The 16,144-nt window shown below is 45.1% G+C and overlaps 1 protein-coding gene across 9 annotated transcripts in view; it reads right to left on the bottom strand.

The window, feature by feature from the left end:
• The window catches only part of PITPNM2 (phosphatidylinositol transfer protein membrane associated 2), a 126,038-nt gene that overhangs the window by 59,372 nt on the left and 50,522 nt on the right, over positions 1-16,144 (bottom strand). For all 9 annotated transcript variants that reach the window (XM_053993845.1, XM_053993849.1, XM_053993843.1 and 6 more), the window contains one exon: positions 4,396-4,569. In XM_053993845.1, coding sequence (XP_053849820.1) covers positions 4,396-4,473 — 78 coding nt within the window. In that variant the 5' untranslated portion in view covers positions 4,474-4,569. The remainder of the gene's footprint in view (positions 1-4,395; positions 4,570-16,144) is intronic.

The following is a 16,144-nucleotide window of genomic DNA, read 5'->3' as shown; positions in this document are numbered from 1 at the left end:
TACCCAGAGAAATCTGTGTAGACAAAATGAAGACAAGAGTTATTTACAACAGACAAGAAAGCTGTGCACACTGATACAAAAATAAGTTTTAATAACAAGAGGAATTCTCTTGTCTTATGAAAGGGTCAGAAGGGCAGCGGTCTCTTGGAATCTCATGGCATATGGAAGCACAGTAATGAACGTTATTAAGATGATAAAAGGACTGACCTTTGGCTAATAACATCCTAACAAATGCATTCAGGGCTCATATTTCAAGCTTTTATGAAACAGAGACTTTACGTTAATGTGTGCATTGTTTCTGGGGTGAGGAGGAGGAGGTGTACAGAAAGGAAGGTTGCCTGAACACACAAGGAAAGGATGCCAGTGTTCCAGGAAAGGATTGCTGCTGAGACCAAAATATGCAGGATTCAGGAGGGGAAGAATTAAGAGACCCTTTAATAAGATCTCTCTAATGTGTAACACAGATCCCTTTGTGCCCAACAGGATTCACCTCGCAGAGACTGAAATAGCACACACACCTCGGATGTGATGTGCAGAGTCTGAGAAGACATCCAGGTCAGAGTCCTTGGCTCAAAACTTCTGCAGGAAGAAACAAATCCGTACAGATGGTTACAACTGTTCCCTCCATGAATGGTTTGTGTTTCACAGAACTCATTCCAGTGCTCATCTCCAGGTCCTCCTCTCTCCTTACTTTAGGACAGCAGCCTGCAGCTTCCCCAGATCAAACCACTCCCAGTCCCATGGACAACTCAATTCCAGGCTGAGTTCATTGAGAAACCCTCGCCCTTGGAAGCACGACTGGCTTTTAAATGTGCACACAGATTTCAGGGAAAAGTTACATTAACAGAGGTATAAAGAGTAATTTTACTGTTTTGTAATATTTTGCCTGTTTTATGCACCAGAATAAAACCAGGTCACAGCAGGAAGGAAGATTGCTGCTTCTTAGTTCATATAAAAAAATGAGTATGTTTTAATTTGGACCTCAAAAGAGACAAAACCTCATCAATGATGCAAAAAGATCTTGTGCCTATGGAAAAGCTAAACCCAACTGCTCTGGATGGAGCAAGGGTTCCCAGCCTGGAGACGCTGACAATGCTGCGTGAGAGGTTTCCCTTGGAAGGATATTGAAAGTCTGAAATTTAATAGAGAAAAACAATTCAGATCTGCTAGGCTTCAAGCAAGTCGAGGGTACATTAAGTCCTTGCTGTAATGTAAAATTAACTTATTTAAGGAAGAATTTAAGTGCTACTTAAAGTACTGAAACCACTGACTGTAGATAATATTTCAGAAGCCAGCAGAAAGCAACTTAGGAGACTTTTTGCTCTCTCACCTCAAATTGAAGAAAACCACTAAAAAGCAAAGCAGCAGGCCACTCATCTCAGTTTTCACAGCTTTATACACCAGCCTGGAGAACTTGTAGTTATAAGAGGAATTACAGAGCAACACAGGCATGCACACAATGATTTATTGCACGTCTCGCCTGCCCAGTGGCGCAGAGAAGCAAGAGAGATGTGGATTATATACTGCACAATTTTAATTCTCCCATGCAGTAAACACAGCAAATACGAGTACAGCCTGTTCCCATTTAATGGAAGGATCCTTTGCTATTTGGGCATGATGCTGCTTACATCAAATCTGGTGGAAAGTTTTGATGAGACTTCTATGAACGAGAAGGGATTGTTCTCTCATGAAAACAGATGATTGATCCTTCCACTGCAGAGCAAAAAATCTATATGGAAATGGCTTTGAAAAGTGATGACAGTACTACAGCTTGAGTCTGAACATCCTGCCCACATGACTTTGAGGCATCACTTCCACCACAGGGCTCAGGGGAAAAGGGCCTTCTGCAAAACTTCCATTTGGACAATGCTGAAATCTAGGAAAATGTATATCTAGGCAAAAAGATTAAAAAAAAAAAAAAAAAGGCAGCTTTGTACCAACTGGTTTGGAATTTAATGGGAATTTTCACTCATGAGCTCGAAGGAAACAAGTGATCAACTTCAGGTACATGCTTGAGGCTCCCTAAAAGCCTTGAGGAACAATTGTGACATCGCCTTTCCCACTGCTGGAGAAGTGCTTCTCACAGGAGCAGGCTGCCTGGTGCCACCAGCAGTAACGCCACCACTCCGTACACGACAAATGTCTTAGAAATTAACCTTTTGCCTTTAAGAATCGTTCCTCTTCCCAGGAACTACTTCAAAACATTCTGTTCTGCATTTTAGCCACAGATTTCTCAGAAATGCCTCTTCACTGCTGCTTTGCACAGATATCTCAGCTTGTTCTCATAAGGGGGATCAACACACAGAACTTCTCCTGTGGCCTCTTCAGGTGTTCCAGAGGAAAAGTAAGAGGATAGACATGAAGCACTTTCTCATTCTCTGACAAGGACAGAGTCACGCTCCCCACTGCTCCTTCCCCACTGCCTGTCTCAAAGACAAAACCTCCACTTTTAAATCAAACTGGAGAAAACATTTGATATCCTGGTCTAGGAAAAACTCACACTGAAGCCAGCAGGAATCTTTCCACTAATGCAGGAATAATTGAAGCAAATCACTACCAGACTATGAACCCTACCCTAAGCGGTCTTTGTTTTGTTATTGCTTTTTCTTTATCTCAAACTTGAGTTGAAACTAGTACTCTCAAGGAAAAGCACAGCTAACTTCTCCTCTTGTGCTACTTGTACAAGTAACACAGCAAAGTCCTCTGCTTGTCATGCACTCCTCCAGCTCCCCCAGACCTTGGGCTCCATGAAGTGTTTCCAGCTTAGCCCCCTGCTCCAAGAGAATGGAGGGAGACCAGAAACCTGATTTGACACCTGAGCTAAGAGGAAACCTTACTCTGCTGCCTGGCAATGCAGTAGAAAATTAAAGCAGGGCTGGATGGCAATTTGGAGACGTAGTTCCTCAAGCTGGTGAACTTCCCCTTGCATGAAACCCTTATGGCTTCTTGTGTGCTTCTGACGTTAAGATATGGCCAAAATCTCTGTTAAGTAACAAAGCAGAACCCAATGTCCTGCATTAAGAAAATTAAAACCAGCAATTTAACTTCTGAGATCAAAAAGCAAATCCACCTCCCTGACCAAGTCCTCCAGAATTCCCAGGAGGCCCCACAGACACTCCCCAATTAAGGATTCATCCTCTGTTTAATCAGGTGGGCTCCTCCTTCCTAATCAGATCACTCTCCCCTACGCTCTGCTGCTCACTGACAAGTTCTGCACAGATAATACTCTGCTGCCATCCACCAGCTCTTCATGCAAAGCAGCTGAGACAAATTAGGAAGACAAAGTTGTTAACAAAACAATTACACCAATATTCAAAGCAGCTACAGCATCAGGAAAAGGTACAGAAAAATGAAGCCACCTAAGGAAAATGTTTACCTGTTTATGCCAAGATTTAGGTTAAATACACATAGATGACACATTTGTGTCAGAAAATGGAATTTGACCATTATTACCATTATATATACACACACCATGCATTCTTTTAACAGTCAAGCCCAAGTGCATGAATCCTTAGGGAACACAGCTGGGTGGCCAGGAGAGAAATGGGGGTTGTGCTTTTGCTTTGGTTTGGAGGGTTTGCTTTTCTCCCTTATTTTAGGTTTTAAACCAAAGCAGATTTTTCTAGCACTGCTTCAGAAAGCAGAGTTCTCCTGCAAGCTCAATATTAGATGTGTGGATGAGCAAAATTACATTTTATTTAAAGTGTGGGACAATGAAATAACACTTCAGTTTCATTTCCTTTTATAACTGCTCCTGGTTGGATTTCAAACATTGTGAGACTATGGGCACAGAGGACTTCAGTTACAAAAACCCAACATTTTAATTAACTGCTTTACTGCAGACAGGGAATTCTGCAAAAATTCCCATCAGTATTCAGAAGCCTATTAAAAATAATCTACATTTTAGGCCTAAACTGATTAGTATCTGTTTCATTGTGGTACATGAACACAGATTACATTTCCTTTTTTCCCCCTCCCTTAATTCCAAATTATGCCTTTGGTTTACCCTCTCAAGTTTATATTAGACTGTTGCTTCCCAAGAAAAGAACAGAATTTGGTTTGCAACTGGAATTGGCACAACCAGTAACCACCACCCAGCTGGGAAGCAGAGCCTGTTTATGCCCTACAGCTTGTTCCCTTTCCAGTAGGTACCCACACACTTGGGCTGAGTGTTTCCACAGGAACATGTTCTTGTTTCCCCAGCAGGTCAGACAGAGTTCTCCAATTTAAGCAGAAGAGGAAGCAACTCAGAAATCGAAGTTTGTGTCACTTTCCCCGCTACTCCTTTATAAGCAAACAGCAAAACCCAAATTTAAAACTTCCAATCCTGCAGGAATTTTCCCCCACCCCCCCAGAGAGCCCCCAGAGCCCTGCAGGGAGCAGAATGTTCCTGACCTGGATCATGTAGAGCTGGGCGATGCGATATTCTTCCACGCTCATCGGAAGAGGAATGCGATATTCCTTTATGAGCATTTTGGATACAGAAATCTCTTGTCTGCTCAGAAACACAATCCAAAAGCTTTTAGTAAAGGCTCCTTAAATAATGGCAAGGAAATGCATCGAGGATCTCTGAAACAGACAGAAAGGAGGAGGGAGGAAAGAGAGAAGTGGTTATTTTCCATTCTTATGGCAGAACATCCTATTTAGGGGAAAAAAAAAACCTCCAACAACAAGCAAACATTAATTTTTGTAATAGCTATAAGCATAATAGCAGAGAGAAGAATCCCTGGAGTGCTACCAGACCTTTGATATCAAATTGAACAGAATCTTTCAGAAGAATTTTGATTTGCTTCAGGGGATACCATCAAAGCTCTCCTGACCTTTGCCATAAGATCAATCAGACTTTCATATGCAACAGCATCTCCACAGAAGAGATGTGACAAAAGCTCCAAATGAATAGGCAGATCTGCTACTGCCCAGAGTCTCCAGTGTCAGCAACACACCAGAGATGCATCCTCTCAAAAGCATCAGGTTTTATCCTCTCCAATTCATTTAGCAGCAAGAAAGGGCAATAATTCAAGTTCCTCAGCCCTCAGTAACAGTACGATGAAGAAAGACCTTTGGATTCTAAGAATAAAGACAGCAGAAATGTATTTTCTTCCCTGCTTTATTCTGAATTATAGTCTTGGTAGGACCCTTTCTTTTTGCACCTCCAAAAGAGTCTGCTGGCAAGATCCTCCTGTCACTTCTGTCAATGTCAGGCTCATTTTTACACTCCCACTGCATGAGAATACAGTCAAAGATCAAACTGCAACAGAAAAAAATCCCGTTGTACCCCACCTCAAGGCACTGTAACAGAATTCTAGTTAAGAATTCAGGGAATACAGCATTCACTACACCACAGGTCAAAGCAGGAACTTCTCAAATACCTTTAATACCCCCCTAGGGACTGTGGATAAAGACAATAACTTTATGTAAGGAAGGGGGAAATAAAAGATGACTGGTGAGGAGAAGAGGACACAAGAAGCAAAGTCAGTTATCAGCTCAAGTCAGCCTGGGCAGGATCAGGTGATGGCTCTCACAGCACACAAACCATTCACTTGGCTCCTTCTTGTCACCAAAATCCACCTTTCTGCTGTGCCTGCTCATTGGATGTCTTCAGAGAGAGCTGCTGGAGCCAAACCAACCCCAAGTCCTGTGACTGGTGAAAACACCCAACAGAATAAACCCAACCAATTTATCTTGTGGATTAAACCACGGTGTGGGAATCAGGAAACCGCACGGCTATCAACAGCCCTTAGTGCCAGTCGGTGTTTGCACAACACTTCACCAACCTTTTACGAGGTTTAGAGAGCCTCAAACGCATGCCCATGGTCACAGAGCAACCAGGGACAACATTCAGTGTTTATAACCCAGGTTTACTGCGACGTCTCTGCCAGAGCTGCCCCAGTGCTGAGCACACGCGGGGACACTGCCCAGGGACACCACCCTAGGGGACACTGCCCAGGGACACCACCCTAGGGGACACTGCCCAGGGACACCACCCTAGGGGACACTGCCCAGGGGACATCACCCCAGGGGACACCCAGCCCCATGCCATGGTGCCCCCAGCTCGCCTCCCCTGTGACTGCCACATTTCCAGCCTGGCACTAAAGCAAATCCACCCCGGACCGACTCTTCTGCAATAGTGATCCGTCTGGTGCTGCATCATCTGAACAATTTATTTCCAAATTCAATTCTTTGCCGCATTTTATTGCTGTCAGAGCAATCTGTGCCTGTGGAGGGGAGGATAAAAATGTCTGTGCTATGGCAAAGCCTGTAGAGAATAATTCTGGGAAAACTCTGCTTGCCTACACTGCTGAGCTCTGCACAGAAGTGTGTGCATCCACATGCATATACAGGATTTCCTTCATCAAACTAATCCTCCAGAACAGGTGAAGGTAATCTCATTAAGTGGTTTTTAATTAGTGTCATGGCAAGGAACAACAGTTACCACCTCAGGATGGATCTCAAGGACCAGATCTGCAATGGTGTAACTCCAGGATCCCAACTCTTGGAGCTAATGGCTGTGGGAGACTCAGCTACACATCTTGAGCAGTTTGGTGTGTTTTAGAGAGCTTTGAAAATTAGATTTAAAAGCTTCTCCCCTTGTTCCCCAAATGCTCTGGAAGTGATTCTGCTCCATCATAAGGACATCAGTCATATCTGTCCTTGCTGCTTGCTAAACGCAGGATATTTCTATTGATTGGAAGAGATGAATAAAACAAAAAAATAGAACCTAAAAGGCAGTAAAATGGCAAGAAACCAGTATCAACATGGAAAAAATGTGTTTATAATGAAGTGCCAGTCAGGTAATAATTCAGATGGCTGAGACCCAAGAGGGTTTATTTTATTACAGACTAAAAATCCCAACATTTTGGTCCCAAGCAGGCACAGCAGCAGCCTTGGCATGTGGAGCCTGTCTGGTCACAGCACTGGCTCCTGCTCCAGCTTCCTGCTCAGTTTTTATGGGAGCTGAGGGTTCAGCATGAACCCTCCTTCAGGTTTCTCCTTCCCTGTGCTCAGTGATTAAAAGGCAGCATTTGGGCTCAGCCCACAGGCCTGCAGGCAGCAGCAGACCCTGATTGTGTGCCCATTGGAAGTGACCCACTCCAGCTACTGCAGCCAGCCCCTGAAAGCTGGGTAGAAAACAGCCCTGGAAACAACTGGGCAACACCACGGAGCAAACCCCAACCTCAAACCAAGGGAAAGGCACCTGGGATCAGCAGCCTGACACTGAAGGAGGCACAAAGAGAACAAACCTGACTTCTCTGCCTGGTTTTTAGCCAGACTAGCAAAAAAAAGTAAATTATTGAGTTGAAAATAACCTGTTCTTACCCTTTCAAGAACAGTGGAGCCCAGGTATCAAACCATGAAATAAAACCATGGGATTTCACCAAATTCAGATCAGGGGGAACACCATTCCAGGTGGGACAGAGGTGACAAAATGGCCCTTTCAGACAACTCACTGAGGACAGTGGCCTCCCTCCAAAATCCTGGGATTTCATAGAGAATCAAAGACCACTCATTGTATTATCCAAACAAAACACAGAAGTTTGTCTGCAGAAATGATGGGAGAGAGGGAAAAGCTCTTCTGGAAGCAGAGGAGCCACCACACAGCTCTGGAGAGCAGGTGTCAAAACCCCAGCTGTGTCCACAGCACTGTCTGCACCCAGCCCATTGCTGGAAGCAGCCAGAGGTGTTTGAGCTGCTCCACGTGCTGGGATTAGCAAACAGCCAGGGATTTTTTTTTTTCACCAGTGGATTTTGGCTACACCAAGCTAGATTTTCCATGGATTTGCCAAACCCCTGTGACTGCACAACTGGAAGATCCAGAGGCTGTTTGCAAACCTCAGCCTGCAGCTGGTTTCCCAGCAAGAGGCGAGCAGCGGTGACGCAGGACATTTCCAGACTCGCTGCTGCTCCTGCTATAGCCAAGTGGCACATTTGCACAGCCCCTTATTCAATTTATACCCGGAGCTGTAGTAACTGTGAGAGCCAGGCGCATAATTTTATACCTCAATTATTTTAAAATCAGGTTCTCAAAGCATCATAATTATGCTGCAGAGTCAATATCCTGCTGAGATGAGTCAGGTCCACCTCTGAGCCGTTGCTCCAGGCTGTCTGAAGGCTCATGCACAGCCTGCTGCATTTACTTCCAATTTTAACAGTCTCCCTCACAACAACAAACCCCCTAAAAAAAATGCCCGTGCTTTAAAATCAGGGGAGGATTATCGGGATCTGCAGAAGCTGAACAGAGAGACCCAGCAGAATCTCTCCATTTAACTCATGAACTGGGTTCACTTCGGGAGTATCTGGGCAGCCTCCCTGGTACTAAAGGAGGTAGCAAAGGGCTGATAACAACTGACAGCTCGTAATTAAGGAGTAAGTTCAGTGTGTGAAGGGTGGTTACACTCTGCTACTGGAATGCTGGAGGCCAAATCCAAGTCAGGCTTCCCAGGCTGGCCCTGAGGAGATGGAAGCTGAGTGTGACAGCAGAAATGGCAGCTCCTCGAGGGGTTCACACACAGGAGAACCACTCACGCTGTGGGTGCAGGCTACAAAAGAGCTGCTATGACTCTTGCCAGCTGTCACCTCATGATAAATTTTGACCAGCTCATTTTTTCCATGCTCAGGCTGCTGAGCAGAGGCTTTTCAGGGCTGCAGTGAGCAACGCCCCCCAGCAGCAGGAACCCACCTCAGGCCATGGCTGCTGCATCCCTTTTCCAACAGAGAGCAGCTATAATGAGCTTTTTCCAGCCTCACACAGGAGGTTCATTTTATGCCATTATAAAGTTAAAAGGAAAACCCACCATGGAGGGTCACACAGCAGCTGATAGCAGAAGCAGGTCCCAGCCCCAGGTCTCAGGTTCAAGTCACCCACTGCCTGCTCAGGGCTGTGCTCTCTGTAGAAGCTGAGAAAAGTCTCCTCTATGAAAGAGCACACTCATGAGCTAAGGATTGATAGCCTTGACTCAGCTGTTGAACATTTTTCCTTGCAATATTTTCACATCATCAAGAAATTTAAAATTATTAACAGAAACAACTGTAAGAAGACTAAGCCAAACCTGTAACAGCAAAAGGATGAGCGGCGGCATTACCTGAAGACCTCACCTACCTCCCTAAAGACCTTCCTTAGGCTCTCTACATCACCTTTATCCCCCCAAGAAGATGCTTCCTTGAAGAAAGTGATATCAGAGAGATGTCAGCACTGATCCCAAGTGGATCAAACACTTGGACTTTGGGAAGCAACACCAGGCTTAGCAGCCCAGCCACCTTCCCTCTCCTGCAGAGCTCCCTGGGGGAGGACACAGTGCTCGCCCATGGAAGCACTGCATACTTACTGTGCTTGGATTTATTTATGCCTTTAGAAGCTGCAGCATAAATAGGAAACAGAATCCCAGGGCCCAAGTCAGCAGTTTTCAAAGGCAGCCTCGGCGCTCACACCTTGATTAATGCGGCAGTCTCCCTCCTGGCCCAGAGCAGTCTTGCTCAGCTTTATCTGTCCAGAGTGGCACTGCTGCAAAGACCATTCCCTGTCACTCAGGTCCTGCTTGTCCACAGTGTCCCTGCCTCTCAGAAGCTTTCCATGAGTATCTACAGAGCCTGGTTGTCAAACCTTGCTCAGCCCTCACTCGCCAGCCTTGCCTGCCCAACCCTCCCCAGGAGCTGTGGCACACACAGCTCAAGATCCACCACAGGGACCAGCACAGCCTGGCAATTGTCCTGCCCACATCCCACTGCCAGCTCCATGGGAAGGACACAGGACAGAGAGGAACTTCTTGGTTTGTGAGTGCTCAGCACACTCTAGACTGGAGTGTAAGTGTCACCATGAATCTCTCATGACTGATCACTACTCTGTAAAGGTCAGGGGAAAACACAATTAATGAGGCTTTTCCAAGGAGGTGAATAATAAGTGCTCATATTTTACCATTCCCTTCTCCCCCCCTCTTGCCCAACCCCACCAAAGTGATCTATCTCTCCAGTGGGACTGTTTCAATCCATATCTACATTGGAAGGTTAAAAAGCCTCAACATTTCTATTTAGTAGCTTTGTGGCCACAAACCACTCATCACTACTCTCAAAACTGTCTCTCTCTCACACACATGTGCACTAAACTGAAGAGACAGAACGAGCCTTTGAAAATCAGCAGTTTTCAGTTTTCATAGTGTGGGCCGTACCTGCTCACTGACAGCTAAGCAGATTTAAAAACTCATCAGGCCTGGGGGAAAAAAAAGAAAAACTGATCAAAAGTTAAAGCTCCTTAAAAGTGCACAGTTCACACGCTCTCGGCTCCAAGGCCACTGTGTCAGTGTGTGACTCTCGGCGGGGTCGTTCACCCTAATCCCCCATCTCATCTGTCACATCTTCAGAGACAAAAACTGCCATGCAGATGTTTGCACATCCGAGTTCCTCGACTGAGCTTAGATCCCATCAGACAGTGAATCAGCAGCTAACAAACAAGCGCCCTCACTGCACAACTGCAGCTGTCCTGCCAGTGCTGGAGCAGCTGGAGCTCCCCATGGGGCTGGCCACTGCCTGCAACACAGCCAGGGCACACGGAAAACACAAGATTTGTGGAAATCAGCTTTCCCAGGTGTAGGGCAAGCTCCAGAGCGCTCGAAAGCAGCAGCACAGTGAGGGGCTGAGGACAAACACTGCTTGGTAAGACAGGGCAAACAAGTCCCATTTACAGTACTTGATCTTTTTTCCATTATTAGGTACAATTTGACGTCACTTATAGAATTTAAGAGCTCATTGTAAAGTAGACGTTTATTACAGCTGAAGGATGGAAGCAGTCCAAATGCAATATAGTGACACTGGAGCTATTAAATCTTGTTATAGTTCACTGGGCAGCCAAATACTGGCTCGAAGCAACGTGAGGAGAAGGGGAGGGGGGAAAATAACGCCACAGCAAAGTGTCCACAACACCCACCACCTTTTCTGCTTAAACATTCTCGGATGTTGTGCTGGCTTTTTGTACTTTCCATTCCTATTACCCCTTCAACATCTGGGCGAGGAAAAATTGACTCCCTTCCTTCTGCTTTGTAAGTGATGGTGTGGTGCAAGGCCAGCCAGCCCTCCCCATGCACACACGGACTCCGGGGGGATCAGGTGAAGTCCATCAGCTGAACTTTGGTTGGAAAATTAACATTTCAAGTCCTGCCGTGCCTGGAGGTTATGCAATAACAAACTAATAAAGAAGCCATTAAAAGAACTAATAAGCACACTCGAGCCACAGATGAGTTCAGAGGGAAAGACAAACCAGCCTCTAATCCTTTTGCTGATACTGGGGATAAAGTTGAATATTAAAAAGAACGCTGACATTAAAGTTTAAATGTTTCCAAGTAGTCTGCATGAGGAGAGCAGCCACAAACCCCAGTGTCCTGTGGCCAGGCTGCAGAGCCCGGTGAGCCAAAGGAACTGGGCAGATCCTGCTTTTAATGGGGTTCCTCTTAGTCCAAGACTGAGCATTATCCACTGAAAACAGGCCAACATTACACACACAAATATATAAATATAAATGTGTAATATATATATTTTATATAGAGACATACATATATATACACACAGAGAGAAACAAAAATAAAAGCAGCACTGACAGTGTGGCAAGTACAGCGTGTTGGGTGAAAACAGACTGAAAATTGCTGGCAGCTCATTAAACTAGTGTAAAGAAAAATCCATGGAATGCCACAGGCAAACAGCATGGATAGGATTTTTCTTTGGTTGGTGGCACATCCATTAGTCTGAAGGGCCACTGGCATGCAGAAGCCTGCACACTGTGGGCAGCAGTGGCAGGGAGACGGGAGGCAGGCCAAGTTTAAAAACAAAATAAACATATCTCATTTCCCAGGTAGCCTCCCTGGGAGGTTATTGCATTTACACTTTACAGCTCCTGGTGCTACAATCCCTCTTCCTGACAGAAGTCAGGAGAGGGAACACAAGGGAGCTTGGTGCAGTTCCCACCAGCTGGTCAAGGCTTCATTTGCATTAAGGAGTGAAAACCCAGCCACAAATCCATCCAGGCTCTTAATGTCCATGTCCACACCACCCCTGTTCTCTTTCTCTCCATCAGCTGCTGCACTGGAAATCACAGTTTTCTATTAAAACATCACGAGCAGAAAGTAATGAAAACTCCCATTCTTTCATCTCACCAGTCACCAAGCATGAAAGTAAGAAATTGAGAGCAGGGAGGCTGAAGTCCAAAGCTTTATGTATTCCCTGTGACTCTTGTTCCCACACCACTGCACAAGGCACGTGAAAACCACTCAGTCCCAAACCCATTACAGCCATACCCCATCTCCCCTGGAATGGCAACCACACCACTCAGTCCCCACTTCACAGCTTATTTATTCATGAGTCTTTATGCTCATCTTTTCCAACCTACAGCCCATTTCAGGCTATTTCTCAATGTTAATTTGAATTTTTATCTCCAAACACTTGCAGATCCACTAAACCTGCTTTTGAGACACAAAAACGCAGTTTTGGGATTTGAGTCAACATTGGACAGACTGTGGATTGCTTCCTCAGTAACTCCCCATTCAAACTGAAAAGGGTCATCAACAGCTACTTCCCTTTTTCAGTAGTTACAGTCCTGATGGAAAAAACATTTTATTCCCTCACTTATGCAAATATCATGTGGAACAGGAAATGAGCATTCAAAACTGGTTTTAAAAGATTATTTCATGGAGGAAAACATTGTACCATTGCAAAGGCAGTGTTAGAGCACTCTAATACTTCACAGTGGTTTCATTAGGCTGAGACTTGCCTTGCCTAAAGGCAAAATGGGGATAAAGAAAATAAGTCCCACTCCATCAGAAGAAACTTGTAATGACACCTAAAATTCTTACATGGGGAGCAAGACAGACACAGCAGTGAAGGCTGATGAATAATGGTGCAATCGAGGTGGAAAGTACAGGGCCATTTTGCACAAGAGCAGTAAATGTTTAATATCTCTGTTGCATCTTTCATCCATAACACCAACACATTAACAAGGTTTCTGTGGCTGGGTAATTTCTTTGGAGTTTTGATCTTGGAAATAATTACACTAAATATTTCATAAGTGCCTTTGAAAGTTTTTTTTTTTTTTCTTTTTTTTTTTAATAAAGAAAAAAGAATCGCTCGCTGCTCTTGGACTGCAGCAGGGTAATGAAAGCGCACAGCTAATCAATAACCACTTTCAGTTCATTAGTCAGCACATTTTGGGCTGGTGTTTTTTGTTCCCTTCTACCATTCCACATCCCACATACGAAGTGATGGTGCATTTTAAAAACATCACATCTTACTGCTTTTGCAAATCATCCTTAATGCAAACCACAACATGGAACACCCAGCCTCTAAATACCACCCACACCATTTAGAGGCTTCCAGGGTGTTTCCAGCTGAGCACTTACGCCAGCTGAGACAGAGGAGGCTGAAAGTGCCAGACCAGTTCTGTTTCTTCTTTAGTCTGGGTAACAAATTGCTGGGTCACTTCTGTCCCTCACTCCTCTTTGAGAGCTCTGAAGGACAAAGCTTTGTCAGTCGCTTGGACAGTCCCAGCCAGGCAGCTCCAGGTTCCTCTCTGGGGAGCTGCTGATGGCACCAGAGCCTTGGCTTTGCCCCAGATCCAGCTGCTGCCCTGGAGCCACAGCTGCACCTCCACAACACCCAGGAGCTCTGCATGTGCTTCCAAACCAGGCTGCAATGGCCAGTTCAGGTAGCAGAGACCCCGGGGTACTGCCAGGTGTTATCCACATCCCCAGTTCTCACCTCCTCCAGGAAAACCCAACATACTCCTTCCCTACTCTGCCCACTCCATAAAATATTCAACCCAAAGGACACACCATGATCATTTAAAATAGAGCTGAAACTGGAAACTGAACCCAGGACTTAAAAAAAAAAAAAATTAATTCACCCAAGCCAAGGACAGGAGTGGTACCTAAGGAGACAAATGCAGGTACTGGCAAGAAAAGAGGAAACAACATTCTCTGAGTCACCCACCCAGAGCAGAGCCACAGGAGCAGGAGTGCCTGGCTGGGGCCCAGCTGTGCTCCTTGCAGCAGCTCCCAGTGCTTGAGGGATACATTAAAGTTCTGCCCTGGCCTCAGGGACAACCATCATTATCCCTCATTTGCAGGGAAATTGAGCCATAGGGAAAAAAATTATCATCTGGTCCAATATCTAAGAGAGAATTGGTGACAGAGCAGATTCAAGATTGGATCCAACTTTTTCCAGAAAATAGTTTTTTATAAAGAGAGGAGGGAGTGGAATAGCTCAAGCAAATTCAATTTTCCTGATAACTGGCACAATTCTGCAAGAAAAAAACATGAAGAATTTTTTTTCTTCTTACCGACTGCCTTTCAAGATATCAGCAATTTCTGCAGAAAACAAAATTCTTGAAAATATCAAATTTCCCCAAGAGCCCAGAGGTTCTCAGCACACATGTCACCCCAACTCCTGCCACCCCTAGACAAGCCCTTTTCCTGCTGGAAAGCACATGGGAGCCTTAAGAACTTTTCTGTTTTGTTGAAATCCTGGTAGATGCAGGTTTGGTCAATGCAGTAACTTGAATGAAGACTGGCAGAGCTGCCCAGGCAGCCTGTGACACTCAGACCAGCATGGCCACAACCACTCACCCTCCCTCTTGCAGAAAGACAAGGAAAGAAACTACTCAAGACCAAAAGATGCTCAAAGCCTCACTTACAGTATCCCCAGAACCCCATGCAAATCATCCTTGCTTGGGAAAATATTCTCAGATGTAATTAAGTGGTGCTCTGAACCCAACTTTTGCATCAATATCTTGGGCATCACAAACCAAACTCACATTTCAGCTGTCAAATTCACAAGACAAAATTTTGAAGTAAATCCTTTGGCCCTGAATTCTGACCCATTTTGCTGAACCCCTCCCACAGCCCTTCCACTGCCACTGGTTTCAGAAAATCAACGTCTGGCTTCACTCAGAAAGCTCTTCAGGAAACAATTCTCTTTTCTACAGAAAATTTCTGGATGTATCAAAGCATTTAACAGCCATAGAGCACATACTGTGGTTTCAGCCTGACAAAGCAAGCAGAGAGCTTTCCCAAGGGTGGAATTCTTCTGTTCCTTGAGGACTCATGTGTGGTTTTATTCCTCAAATTAAATAGGATTTCAACTGCCTCCCCAACTACAAATTCAGCTTCACAAGTCCATCAGGGTGTCCTGCAACAACGTGTCATACTGCACATGTGGGTCAAAAGAAAGCAATTTAATGTAAATTAAAACAAAAGTAACAAAATCTTTTTCGTGACCCCCAAGACCCATTCAAATACACTTCTCCTTTGTTCCCCAACAAATATCCAAATTGTTTTGGGGCTGTTCTTTTTTGAAGTGTCCCATACAAGACAGTCTTACAAAAGCAAGCTTACTAAGGGTTCAGGCACAAAATCTTCCTTTTCATGAGATGCACCATTGGATGGAAACCTTGTTCCAGCCTGACAGCAGCTGAGGAAGCAAAGCACGGAGCACAAGGTGTCCAAAGCCCTCGGTTCAGGTTTCAGGGATGGCTCTGACCGAGTGGTGCAGTTCCCTGTCCCGCCTTCCCAGCTCCTGCCGTGGCTTGGTCAGTGGTTTCACACCTTGGGAATTTCTCCATCCTGGCTGACCCAGCCCTGTCAGCTCTCGGATTGCAGGAGCGCTGCACAGCCCCACATGCCCTTTGCTAAAGGGCATTACAGCTGTATTTATATCTGACATAAATCTGCTTTGTAAACACTGACCTGATTCTGGAGCTGGGCTTTCTTAGACGGCCACGTCCAGAGCACACGTGTCTGCTGGTCCTGAGGGACACCCTCTCAAAAACCCCAGAACTGGCAGGTGGGAACTCAAAACCACCCAAAGCTGGAGGGCTTGGGATATCCGTGAAGTGTAACAGAGGAGCCAAAGGACTTCAACATTTCAGCTTGATCACACATGGCATGAAGGACAATTAGTCTGTGCAAAAAAAGCTGCCTGCAGTCTACAAGAAGTGCAATATCAGAGGGACATTCAAATTTGGATAGTTGAATCCAAAATTCACTGCAAATGCTGGCTCACAATCAAAACAATGAGGAGCTGAAACTGAAAATAATATCAAAGTTCTCACTCCAGGCAACCAAATCCTGTTTTGTCATCTCATTTTTATTCTTCTGTTTGCTGCCAATTCAAA

Source organism: Vidua macroura, chromosome 18 (assembly GCF_024509145.1).
Source record: "Vidua macroura isolate BioBank_ID:100142 chromosome 18, ASM2450914v1, whole genome shotgun sequence".
In the NCBI taxonomy this organism is placed as follows: domain Eukaryota; kingdom Metazoa; phylum Chordata; class Aves; order Passeriformes; family Viduidae; genus Vidua; species Vidua macroura.
This window is presented reverse-complemented; position numbering and strand designations above follow the sequence as displayed.